Source organism: Aedes albopictus, chromosome 2 (assembly GCF_035046485.1).
Source record: "Aedes albopictus strain Foshan chromosome 2, AalbF5, whole genome shotgun sequence".
Lineage (NCBI taxonomy): Eukaryota > Metazoa > Arthropoda > Insecta > Diptera > Culicidae > Aedes > Aedes albopictus.
In genome coordinates, this window is record NC_085137.1 from 148,016,807 (window position 1) to 148,030,510 (window position 13,704).

The 13,704-nt window shown below is 41.0% G+C and overlaps 1 protein-coding gene across 1 annotated transcript in view; it reads left to right on the forward strand.

Annotated features, from left to right (window-relative positions):
• The first annotated feature begins 526 nt into the window (after positions 1-526).
• Positions 527-13,704, forward strand: part of LOC109428884 (UDP-N-acetylglucosamine--dolichyl-phosphate N-acetylglucosaminephosphotransferase) — a 48,555-nt gene continuing 35,377 nt past the window's right edge. Inside the window, exons 1-3 of the mRNA XM_029868808.2 lie at positions 527-893; positions 957-1,077; positions 1,135-1,583. Of these exons, the coding sequence (XP_029724668.1) occupies positions 700-893; positions 957-1,077; positions 1,135-1,583 (764 nt within the window). The 5' untranslated portion in view covers positions 527-699. The remainder of the gene's footprint in view (positions 894-956; positions 1,078-1,134; positions 1,584-13,704) is intronic.

The window sequence follows — 13,704 nt, forward strand, 5'->3', positions numbered from 1 at the left end:
AATACTTCGAATTTGAATACTAAATCGCTGAACTAAATTCATTATTCAATCGATGCTCTATTTCCAGCGACTTTATATAAATAATAGGGTTTCTTAGGGAACGTTCATAAATTGCTAGGAAAGTGTGACAGTATGTGTAAAAGGTATAGGAAAATAGCGTGACAGAGGGGGGAGGGGGGTTTCTAGAAATCCCGAAAAACGATGGACGTAATAAATGAACCTTCCCTTATGGCCGAATGAGTGAAAAAAAGCAAAAAATCTTTCCTGCATGCTTCACTTTTTTACAGAAAACAACAAAGCTACAAAGCTATACAAAATCATCACCTTCGTAGTTCTCAATTATGGTCACATGTATCCAATCATTTGCCACTGTTCTCACATGTTTCACTCATTTTGCTTTCCAGCGATACCTTCCGGTGATGACGAGAAACTGAATAAATTTTATAGCATATGAAATATAATTTTATAGCAGCCTTATGTACAATCGCACCAGTGGCCTGACAGCTCATAACCGCCGATGTGTCTCGTTATCAGTCACCCGCTTTATGTATACTTCTACATCACATAACGACACAAAGTGGACAACTCGCGAAATCAAAACATTGTGCGACAATCCTGCGCGAATTCGGTGATCGGGTGTGAATTCCGCGGTCAGATTGACCTCCGGTGGTGCGGGAAATCGCGCCGCTTCGAAGAACGATGACGCTGTTCAAATCCTTCGAAGTGCACCTGTTTGGTGGCAGTTTCCACCTACCGCTGCCGCTAATCGTCAACGTTATCATCTCGACCGGCGCGTACTTCGTGGGCTTCAATCTGATACCGAAGATGAAGGCGATGTTCTTGGCGGCCAATCTTTCCGGGACTGACATGAACAAGGTGTCGAAACCGAAGATGTAAGTAGATTTGGGTTTGATGAATGAGGATGGAGGCTAATCATGATTTCACTTAACTTTTAGACCAGAAGCTTTCGGGGTGGTGACCGGATGCATCTTCCTGATCTCATTGTTTCTGTTCATTCCGGTTCCGTTCGTGGGGAATTTCTCAAATGGCGACAAGGAAGAATTCCCTCATCACAAGGTAAATTAGCAAAGTTATTAAATTCACAACGGATGTCGCTCAAATTTCCGTTTCCAGTTTGTAGAATTCATTGCGGCAATGCTTTCGATCTGCTGCATGATCCTCTTGGGATTTGCGGACGACGTGTTGAATCTCCGATGGCGCGATAAGCTTTACCTACCGACCATCGCATCACTCCCGCTGCTGATGGTTTACTATACCAATTTCAATTCGACCACCATTATTCTGCCCAGAATTGTCCAGCCGTTTGTGGGGACATCGATCGACATCGGTTTCCTGTATTATGTCTACATGGGCATGTTGGCGGTGTTTTGTACCAACGCGATCAACATTCTGGCCGGTATCAATGGGCTGGAGGTGTGCCAGTCGTTGGTGATAGCTGGATCGATTATTGTGTTCAACTTGGTGGAAATCCTTTCGGGGCACTGCCGAGAAGCGTACGAATTTTCGTTGTACATCATGCTGCCTTACACTGGAGCCACGCTGGCACTGTGGAAATATAACCGGTAAGTACTTGTATTTTTGTTTACCTGATTGTTTCTAGATAAAGCTGTGCTGTATGATTGGTATTTGTTGGTAATAGTTCGCAAGATGATACCTAGCATTTAGTTTACCAACATTTACCGGAAGTACCGCTTGAAAAACATGAGGTAGTAGGTCTAAGAAATAACGAGACATTGTCGCCTAGGCCTTTGCTGTGCTGCTAGGGTAGCTCAGATCATTCTTCAGCATAAAAGAACAACAACGAACAATCCTTGCAAACTTATTCAAAATGGTGCAGCTCAAGTTTCCAAGTTGTAATCCAAGAACCTTACTTTTGCAAGGGGATTTCTACCTAGGTAATCTTGCGAACCCGGTGTTTGCTACTTTCAGTAAAAATGAAATGACGAACTCGCGTGTCACCTTGTCATACGCGTGTCACTCATGTTTGAACTAATCACCAGAGATGTATGTGCTATCACAATAAATGTTTTTGTTGGAAATTTGAACAGAAAATAGGTCTGTTGTTCGGTTTATTTGCCGCATGATGAACCAAGTTCTACGGATGTTTTGAAACAAGTCACCGCATACCGCAATTCAAAAGGTATTCCGTTAATTGTTGGCAGTGATCGTAATGCTCATCATATCATCTGGGGCAGCTCATTGGCATTGACTTGAGAGGCCGTTGGGGCAGAGCTAAATTCCCAGGAAAGCGGTGAAAACCCCCAAATTCAGCATTAACAAAATAAAATTCGTACAATTGAATCTTCACCATGCAAAGGCAGCAACTGCCATACTTTGCAAAAGGTTCACGGAGAGCAAACTGTATGTTACTTTTAACCATTGGCGAATAAGAGCCATGGTCGAAAAGAAGTAGAATTCTTGGCATTCTTACATATTCTGGTAGTCGATTTACGATGGAGGGCAGGCAATACCGAAAACTGCAATTTTAGTAAGGTAAAAATAATTCCAACTACGTTGCAGTAGTGCTGGGTGTGCCAACAACTCACGGGAAAACTGAAATGTGTGTTGCATCAGCATATTTTCCAGGAGACCTGGGAGAAGTTCCACCACCAGAAGTCACGGCGTTTGCCAAGTACTGCAAAACGCAAAATAAAGTATGTATTTATAATTGGATGCGACGCAAACGCTCATCATACTATATTGAGTTGTCCAAAAAAAAGTCTTACGAAACCTACTGCAAGCCTATCCATACACGTGAGAACAAAAGATGTTTACAAAGTTCTTACAGATAGATTAACACGGCAAATCTGAACATAAACCACTACCACACAGGAATTTGGATTGGTCAATGGGCCAGCAAGGACATCAATAGTAGAGGTGAGTGCCTTCTAGAACATTACAAAAAATGAAATTGATATATGCAATAGAGGTGATGTCCCAGTATTTATAAATGCAATTAGAGAGGATGTTCTCGACTTAACGCTATGTAGTCCAACTATCTCAGATAAAATCAAAAATTGGCATTTATATCACACTAAAATATCTTTGTCTGATCACAAGCAGATGTTGTTTGAATATGGGGCTGGTCAACAACTCATACAAAACATTACAGATCCCAGAAAAATAAACTGGGAGTTTTATAATACACAGCTAGCGGCAAAAGCAATCACATTAGCAATTAATACAAATACATACACGCTTAAACTGCTTCACACATCACATGTGTAACAGTTACTCACTGTGGAGCATCGCTGCAAATCCGGGAGAATGTGTGAAAATTATGTGTACGTCATACTCACGCCGTGAGCTGATGGCCAGTTACACATTTTTGAGCTCCTGGGCTTGTGTTGACAAACGCTCCAAAAAGCGAGCGTTTGTAAATTTATTTCAACAAAAAAATAAAAAAAAGTTGTGATAAAAGGATGATTGCCAAAAGTAAGTAATCAATTAAAAATTAAGTAAATTAAGTTGGTAAATTTAGTTTTTATTTGATTTAGGTGAAAACTGCATCGCTGGAACCCACAGGAAATCTAGTCATCGATACCGGATACGGAACAGCAAAAAAAATGACTTATGCGACGGCAGAATTTTTTATCAATATTAAAAATGGTATATATATGTATATGTATATTTAATATAAAACATTAAATGTTAAATTTTAATTGCCAAACATCCTTTTTTTTATTCAAACAACTATGGAAAAAATCAATTTAATCAAAATGAGTAACTATCACACATTTTCAGAGCAAGCGAAGCATTCGCATTTATGTGTAACAGTTACTCATTCTTCCGGAATGGTGACGAAACGCTTCAATGTGTGAAGCTTACTCATGCTGCTTTGGCTTTGAAGCCTTTGCTCAAAAATGAGTAAGGCCCCACTTGCTCACTTTAGGAGTGCCATGGGATGAATACAAATTTGAGTAGATCTTGCTCATTATTGAGTGGACCGACCTCTGCGTGTAGGTACTTGTAAAGAACCTAAAGAGAGTTCTAAGCAAATTTCAAATATTATCAGATATTGTCTATCCGGTTGGAATCAAGACCGACATTCAATCAAAAATTGCCATTTTCTTGGTCCACAAGTGTCGCAACTGTTTCGCATCTAGTGCGCTGTGTTGCTGACAACAACGGGAAGGATGCGCACTACCTTTGACATGATTTAAAAACGTCGCGAGTTGGGTCGCGTCGCGACTTGATTGTGCGAAGTCCGGTTTGGTGGCGGCCCGACAATATGCTTTTAATCAAAGTTGCGCCATTAAAGAACGATCTACAAGTAGAGATGGGCCGTGGTGGAACAACAAGTTACAGAAACGTCGTAAAAAGACCAGAAAGCTTTTCAACTGGGCTAAGCGAACAAAACAGTGGGCCCATCAGTACAAAGAGACCCTCTCTACTTAAAATAAAGAAATAAGGAGATCAAAATGGATACACTTTGGAGGCATACGTGTGAAAACATTAAAAATACTTCTGCAAAAAATCCTTGCTAAAGATCATTCCAGATCATTAGGAACATTGAAGAAAAAAGTGGTTCTTTCACTACTTCGGCTAATGAAACATTGGAATAGGAATGATGAAGACGTACATCCGTTGTTCTATTATCAATTCATATGACGACCAAAGTACATCTGCATCAGGACCTGGTAACTGTGAAACCAGGACTAATAATCATAACGTAACAAATGATTCAACTGTGTGAAAGGTGCAGGACAGATGCGTGTGCTTTGACCAAACAAATTTTTACTGAAAAAAGTTGAATGGGCGATTAGCACTTTTGATCCTTTCAAATCTCCTGGTAGGGACGGAATTTTTCCTGTACTACTGCAGAAGGGAAAGGCAATATTAACACCCATTTTGACGGAACTATTTCAAGCAATTTATCATTACGATTTATTCCTAAAGAGTGGCGAAAAGTGAGGATTACTTTCATCCCGAAGGCTAATCAAAAGGATAGGACATCACCAAAATCCTTCAGGCCGATTAGCTTATTTTCAGTCTTACTGAAAACGATAGAAAAAAATATCGATTAACATATTAAATCATCATACACAGCCAAAATTTCTTTAAGCAAATTTCAGTTTGCGTATAAGAAAGGCATATCATCAGTAACAGCACTACATGTAGTTGTTACAAAATTAGAAAGGTCTTTTGAATCAAAAGAAATTTCACTTGCAGCAGCATTGAATTGAAGGTAACGAAAGATATGGCTCGGATCGTCACACCAATTGATAGGTGCTGTAGAACCCTTTTGTGGGCTTTCTACTGCATCTCTTAAATCCTATTGCAATTTTTCCATACAAACCTACACACCAAATGTTCGTCTTCCGTTCCAGCAATATAATTTGCTGAAACTGCTTCAGCAACACATTGTTTTGCTTTTGTTTAGCAGTCAAAGCACCTTTTCACTGATTTTCAGCTATAAAATTTACTGATTACTAATCAGCAATTCCATTTTTGCTGGTTTTCAGCATTTTGTTTGACAGAACGTTCAAAATCAGCCGTCACTTTGAACAGCTGCCGAAAACCAGCAAAAGCAATTACTGAATGCGTATCAGCAAAATAAAAATTACTGAAAACCAGCAAATCATTTGAGCTGTCAACCAGGTACGTCAAACACAATAATTATCAGTACAATCTGAACTTTGTGAGAAAATTATACAAAGCAGTTGAGTAATTATTATTATTTGATACGTGTCAACCAAACCTTGTTAAATAATGACCATTGGGTGGTTCTGTAAGTATATTTTGTATTTTGTACACACCAAATTTTTAGTGCTGGAAATCAGCAAAATTTTGCTGATTTTTTTGTGCTGTAAGTTCAGCAACCCATTCAGCAACAAAAAAAGTTGCTGATCATCCAGCAAAGCTCATCGTCAACAAAGTGACAGTTCTTTTGCTGAACTTTCATCAAGTTTACCTATTTGTTTTGCTGATTCATCAGCAATAGGCCTTTTCATGTGACAGATCCGTGCATGCATTTGTTTACAAAGCTTGAACAACAGCTGCTAACAAGAACGTGTCATCTTCATAGAAGAACTGTCAAACGCCCGAACAATCAGCTGATTTAAGACGTCAAATGAAAAGGCCCATCGGGAATGTAAATAAATGTTGCTGCTTTACAGAAAGTTGTGTAGAAAAAAGGTAAAATATATGTTCCTTCGTTGAAAACAAGTGTAGTTTCGTAACATTTAAAACCATTTATTATTTAATTTTGATGATTCAGTCAAAACCCCTCCCCCTGGATATTCGATCTTGACGCGATGGGAGGGCTTAACCCATTAGCACTTTAGCGCCAGTTCATTCACCACCGCTTGGACTTTGAGCTAGATATATCTAGTTTACGAGTTGAGCGCAAGTGAAGGAATCGCCGTAAGTGCTAATGGGAACCAAAGGAGTATCCGTCGTGCATTTATCACAAGTCAAAAACAAATTATAATTCAGCTTGTATAGACCTAATCTTTGTTGGAAGTTAGGTAGCGTTGAACGCTCGGATAGCGTCGAATCTTCAGGTACGAGTTTGTAGTGTTGGAGCGAGGTAGATTAGTTGGCGTAGGTATGTTGTTATTAAAGAAGAATGTCAAATTGTATATACCTGAATGGAATAAAGAGTGTGGCGGTTGTAGATTGAGGTATCAGTCGGCAGTCGTCTAGTTTGATGGAAGTTGTGTTGCGTTCTATTTTCATTGTAATTTAGAAACAGGCATCGACGGAGCTAGCCTCGCTATGGCCTGCACGGCTATGGTGGACTAGCCTCCAACAGGTTATGGGCCGAGGAGCGTGTTCCACAGCACGTATCGACCGGGAGAAGGATCGGCCGCATAAGTCGCAGCACGGGATCCTTGGGCGGATGGATCGGCTGCAACGGAGGACAGGATCCATGGGAATGTTGGCGATACGGGTCAACTGGATGACTGCTGGCTGGTCACCGGAAGGAGCTCGAGGATTGTTGAGTTGGATCGGATGCAGCTCGGTGGTCGCACCTGGACGAAGAGGTTGGCGACAGGAGGAGTGATCCGGAAGACAACATGAAGGTGGAGCTCGGAGATGGATCTGGTCGGAGCTCGGAACTGGTGTAGAGCTGGTGCAAGCGTCGGAGTTGGGCCACTTGCCAAGCGTTGGAGTGAGGAGGAGCTTCGAGCCAGGAGGAGGTAATCGTGGTTGGAAGGTTGCGACGCTAAGGAGGAGTGTTGGAAGTTAGGTAGCGTTGAACGCTCGGATAGCGTCGAACCTTCAGGTACGAGTTTGTAGTTTTGGAGCGAGGTAGATTAGTTGGCGTAGGTATGTTGTTATTAAAGAAGAATGTCAAATTGTATATACCTGGAATGAATAAAGAGTGTGACGGTTGCAGATTGAGGTATCAGTCGGCAGCTGTCTAGTTTGATGGAAGATGTCTCGCGTTCTATTTTCATTGTAATTTAGAAACAGGCATCGACGGAGCTAGCCTCGCTATGGCCTGCGTGGCCATGGTGGACTAGCCTCCAACAACAATCTTTGCATTCTTTGAATTTTCTCAAATTTAACAATAATTGTTAAATTTAACGTAACGCAAGAGTGGGTAGAGGAGGTCTCTGCGTTACACTCATCATTCGTTACTTGAATTCGTTAGTACACAGGACAGGGGACGCTAGGATAAGTTGACTTACAGCCTTACAGATTAGATTCATTACAATTAGAAAATTATGGACTGATTAGGTAAAGATAAAACTGTTGATTATAGGAGTTTGTATTTGTATTTCTTATTTTTATGGGTTTTGTGAATTTATAAAAGTTTACAAATAATCATTATCATTTTTATTTTTGACAAAAATCAGTTGACTGAACTTTTTTGTTTTTATATCTTAGACGGTATTATTTCACTGATAAAAAAAGCAGGAATTTAGTTAGGACTTAGGACGGTTGACATTGTAAAGGGTTACGATGGATATAATATTACTTTGGACTGAGATGATCACAGATATGCAGAAGACGACTAGCGAAATTAGAAACACAATTTGGTACATCATTGACTATATTTTGACAAAGAGGGTTTGACAAATTTCTTTACAATATCGAATGGAAGCTCAAAAAGTGTTATCTAACACTAATATGAGAGTTACTTGGAGATGATGCTGGTGCTGTCAATGACTAACATCGGTTATTGACACTATTGGTAATCAGCTTGAAATAATTTTCAGAATGTATTATAAAATAACTGAGGATATTATCTGATTATTGTTTGGGGAAGCTGTCAGAAAAACTAGTTGCCCATATCGGCTAAAAACGCTAGTTTTGGTAGCTGTCTTCGAATAATTTTCAGAAATATCAAATCTTTAAAAATTAGCTACGACACATTTTTTTTTTCTTTTTGCTCTTTGTATATTTCTTAAGAATAGTACTCTGAAGGCGTTAACATAGACATAGACACCCTTTTTTATCTCTGAATGTTGTCCAGTGACCTCGGAGATTTTCGATTATTGAAATATTGTTCAATTATCAAATCATCTTTGGAGCTTCCATTCGATCAAAACACTAGTGCGATGGGAAAAGTTAAAAACAGTATTTTTAAAAACTACTACGACCTAATGCTAATTACTACACACTTTGCTCAAGTTGACGACATCGTCTAGTCCATCGTGAGTATTAGTCCTAGTAGGGGGAAAGTTGGGAAAGGGTCCAGGCTTTGCTATCAGCTGTCCTGCAGCTCCACCTGGTCACTCTTCAAACAAAAAAAAATTTTTGATGATTCAGTATAAACATATATAAAGAAGGCTCTTCACGCCGGTTTGAACAATCATCATTCCTCTTCCCATGAGCCTTTTCATCACATGCCTGGAAATCGAAGGTTTTGTTAAGATCTAACATTTACATAAGAAAATATACTTACAGAACCACCCAATGGTCATTATTTAACAAGGTTTGGTTGACACGTATCAAATAATAATAATTACTCGACTGCTTTGTATAATTTTCTCACAAAGTTCAGATTGTACTGATAATTATTGTGTTTGACGTACCTGGTTGACAGCTCAAATGATTTGCTGGTTTTTAGTAATTTTTATTTTGCTGATACGCATTCAGTAATTGCTTTTGCTGGTTTTCGGCAGCTGTTCAAAGTGACGGCTGATTTTGAACGTTCTGTCAAACAAAATGCTGAAAACCAGCAAAAATGGAATAGTCTATTTTACGAAACGACAACAGTGTTGATATTGATATTAACACTCACGGGCTTGGGCGCAACCTCCTGTCAAAATTTCATTCATGAAATGAGCGATCAGCTGATCCGAAACGTCTCGTAAAATGGCTCATTGCTGATTAGTAGGGTATGTGTGCCATCAGTAATCTCACGCTCCCATATTCATCCTATTCGAAAACAAGCGATTACGGCACCGATTGATTCCGTTCTTTTTGTTTTCATGGGTGCTCACTTCTAACAAAAAATACAAAAATAAGAAACAAAACAAACAGCGCTTCAATCCTTTGTTTTTCGTAGGATGAAAATGGGAGCCACATGCTTAATAAGGGAACCAATACCCTAATCAGTAAATTTTAAAGCTGAAAATCAGTGAAAAGGTGCTTTGACTGCTAAACAAAGGCAAAACAATGTGTTGCTGAAGCAGTTTCAGCAAATTATATTGCTGGAACGGAAGACGAACATTTGGTGTGTAGATACAAACTTTAGAGGCACAAATCTGACGAACAAAGCATCGAGCCAAGCCGCACTTTGCTCACTTGCAAAAAGAGGCAGCTTTTACAAATCGAGAGCATTTGTTTACGAATTTTCAAGATTGGTGCTCTTGAAAACGTGAGTACACGGTCAGAAAATTCACTCATTTTAGAGCTAAAGTGGGACAACTCAAAAATGAGTAAATTTTATTTCCAGCGATAGCGCTGGCCCAAGTGCGAAAATCTCATCAGTTTAAGTCGTATAATATTCTTGCTGATGTGAAGAATATTATACGGCTTAAATTGGTTGGATTTTTGCACTTGAGCCAGCGCTATCGCTGGAAATGCAATTTACTCATTTTTTGAGCTGTTCCAGTTTAGCTCAGTTTTGTGTGAATCTTACTCATTTTAGAGTAACTTTTTCTTAGCGTGTAGGGGACCAAGTCGGCCATTGTTGCAGCCATGTTTGTATTCTCTAAAGTTTCTCCTTAAATGGAGCTGAAGTTATGGGAACTATTAAAAGTGGATGCCAATTGGAAAAACACCTCAATAGCGAGGCAGGCGAAACGTTTCATTAATCCGAACGTTAAAATGACTCGCAAAATATTGGAACTCTCCAAGAAAGATATTAGTATGTATACTGGTCTTATGGCAGATCATTGTCCGAGCCGATACCATTTGAAGCTAATCGCAAAAGAAAGACTCGGAACACTTGTTATGTCATTGTCTGACAATTTTTAATCAAAGAATTAGGTTCTTCGAGTGGGGGTTCCCTTTGAAATTTGGAGAACAAATCCCAGTACGGTAGTGCCAACGGTCGCGATTTTTTCTGCAGTCAAGTCCGCAGATTGTGAACAATCTTCGGTACCCAATTACGTAATTTATGTTTAGTCCTTTACTGTCAGATCGGGGTAACACGCTAACTTACCTTACCGGTCAGACTGAGTGGCCTCTGCTGTTACGTAGTACTTAGTCGTCTCCATTCTACACGGTCCATGGCTGTGTGTCTCCAGTCCCGTACTCTGCGAAGGGTCCGCAGATCGTCCTCCACTTGATCGACCCATCTAGTTCGCTGTGCACTACGTCTTCTTGTACCGGTCGGATGACTCTCGAGAACCATTTTAGTCGGGTTGCTATCCGATATCCTGATGACGTGACCCGCCCACCGTAGCCTCCCGATTTTCGCGGTATGGACGATGGTTGGTTCTCTCAGCAGCTGATGCAGCTCGTGGTTCATTCGCCTTCTCCAAGTCCCGTCTTCCATCTGCACTCCGCCGTAGATGGTACGCAACACCTTCCGTTCGAAAACTCCAAGGGAGCGTTGGTCCTCTGCACGTAGGGTCCACGTTTCGTGCCCATAGAGGACGACCGGTCTAATCAGCGTTTTGTAGATAGTTAACTTCGTGTTACGGCGAACTGTATTCGATCGAAGAGTTTTGCGGAGTCCAAAGTAAGCACGATTTCCTGCCACAATGCGCCTCTGAATTTCTCTGCTGGTGTCGTTGTCGGCGGTCACCAGTGAGCCCAAGTACACGAATTCTTCTACCACCTCGATTTCATCACCGTCGGTAGAAACTCGGGGTTGGCGGACGCGGTAATTCCTCCCTGGAGTCTTTTGACATCATGTACTTTGTCTTAGACACAATAATGATTAATCCAATTCGCCTGACTTCATTCTTTAGTCGGATGTACATTTCCGCCATCGTTTCAAATTTGCGAGCTTTAAATCAATATCATCAGCGAAACCAAGCAGCTGAACGGACTTCGTGAAAATCGTTCCACTCGTGTTTATCCCCGCTCTCCTTATTACACCCTCTAAAGCAATGTTGAACAGCAAACACGAATGACTGATCACCTTGCCGTAACCCTCTGCGAGATTCGAAGGTACTCGAGAGTGTCCCTGATACTCGAAATACGCACATTACTCGATCCATCGTCGCCTTGATCAATCGAATCAGTTTATCCGGGAATTCGTGCATAATCTGCCATAGCTGGTCTCGATCGATTGTATCATACGCCGATCTAAAATCGATGAAAAAGTGATGTGTGGGAACGTTGTATTCGCGGCATTTCTACCACATCTGACGAATGGCGAACATTTGGTCCGTTGCAGCGCGTTCATCCGTGAATCCAGCGTGATACATATGGCCCCAGGAACTCTCTTGCAATCGGTGAGAGACGGTGGTATAACATTTGAGAGAGTATCTTGTAGGCAGCGCTTAGCAGTATGATCACGCGATAGTTCCCGCACGGGGCATCAAATTCATCATTAACCGGGTATGTGGATGCAGATTGGGCGTCGGATACGAATGACCGGAAATCGGTAAACGATTATCTGGTCCAAGTGTTTGGAAGTTTAGTGTCTTGGTGCAGTAAAGAATCTATGACAAAAGGTCGAAGGACATAAGGTCGAAGGACAAAAGGTCGAAGGACAAAAGGTCGAATGGACAAAAGGTCGAATGGACAAAAGGTCGAATGGACAAAAGGTCGAATGGACAAAAGGTCGAATGGACAAAAGGTCGAATGGACAAAAGGTCGAATGGACAAAAGGTCGAATGGACAAAAGGTCGAATGGACAAAAGGTCGAATGGGACAGAAGGTCGAATGGACATAAGGTCGAATGGACAAAAGGTCGAATGGACAAAAGGTCGAATAGAACAAAAGGTATAATTGACAGTAGACAATTTGGAAGACATGATAAAGTGGTCAGTAAAACGACAATTAGCTTATATGCAGCTATTTACTACCGCATTGCAATTCGAAATAGATGCCTAGAATGATAGAAAGTAGAAGCCAATGAGCCATTTTACGAGACGTTTCGGATCAGCTGATCGCTTATTTCATGAATGAACATTTGACAGGAGGTTGCGCCCAAGCCCGTGAGTGTTAATATCAATATCAACACTGTTGTCGTTTCGTAAACTAGAATATAGAAGGATATAAATTAATGTTATTCATGAAATCCGCCGAAAATGCTTTGAAGCTCTTTGGAATGCCTCCAAAATCCCCCTTAAAACCCCAGAAACCCCATGTAACGCACCTCAGACCTTCCGAAACCCCTGAAAACGCTATGTAACGCTTCCGTAACGTTTGTGAAATCCACCGAAAATTCTCTGAAGCTCTTTGGTATGCCTCCAAAATCCCCCTAATACCCCCGGAAACCCCATGTAACGCACCTCAGACCCTCCGAAACCCCAGAAAACGGCATGTAACGCCTTCGTAACGTTTCTGAGATCCGCCGAAAAATGCTCTGAAGCTCTTTGGAATGCCTCCAAAATCCCCCTTAAACCCCCGGAAACCCCATGTAACGCACCTCAGACCCTCCGAAACCCCAGAAAACGGCATGTAACGCCTTCGTAATGTTTCTGAAATCCACCGAAAAATGCTCTGAAGCTCTTTGGAATGCCTCCAAAATCCCCCTAAAACCTCCAGAAACCCCATGTAACGCACCTCAGACCCTCCAAAACCCCAGAAAACGGCATGTAACGCCTTCGTAACGTTTCTGGAATCCGCCGAAAATGCTCTGAAGCTCTTTGGAATGCCTCCAAAATCCCCCTAATACCCCCAGTAACCCCATGTAACGCACCTCAGACCCTCCGAAACCCCAGAAAACGGCATGTAACGCCCTCGTAACGTTTCTGAAATCCGCCGAAAAATGCTCGGAAGCTCTTTGGAATGCCTCCAATATCCTATAACGAAAAAAATGTACTATACGGTTCACGGGCTGGGAGGTATGGCTTTCAATCTTTGGAGGAATAACTTATGAAAGCTTAAGAATCCGTTTTTGAGTTATTCTTGCAAAGACTGAACGCCATACCTCCCAACATAATCATCAGCAGTCGAAATTCGAAGAAATTATTTATACTTATACAGTGTAATTCGTCGGAACTACCTATAAATCCAAGAGGGGATGAATCATCCCGGATGATCACTAATCACAAGTAGTAATTTTTTCTGCAGTAGAGATAGAAAGAACAGCTATTGAATTAAAGAAGGCAAAATTTCTGATTAAATTATAAGTACCTAAATAGTCGATAAATTATT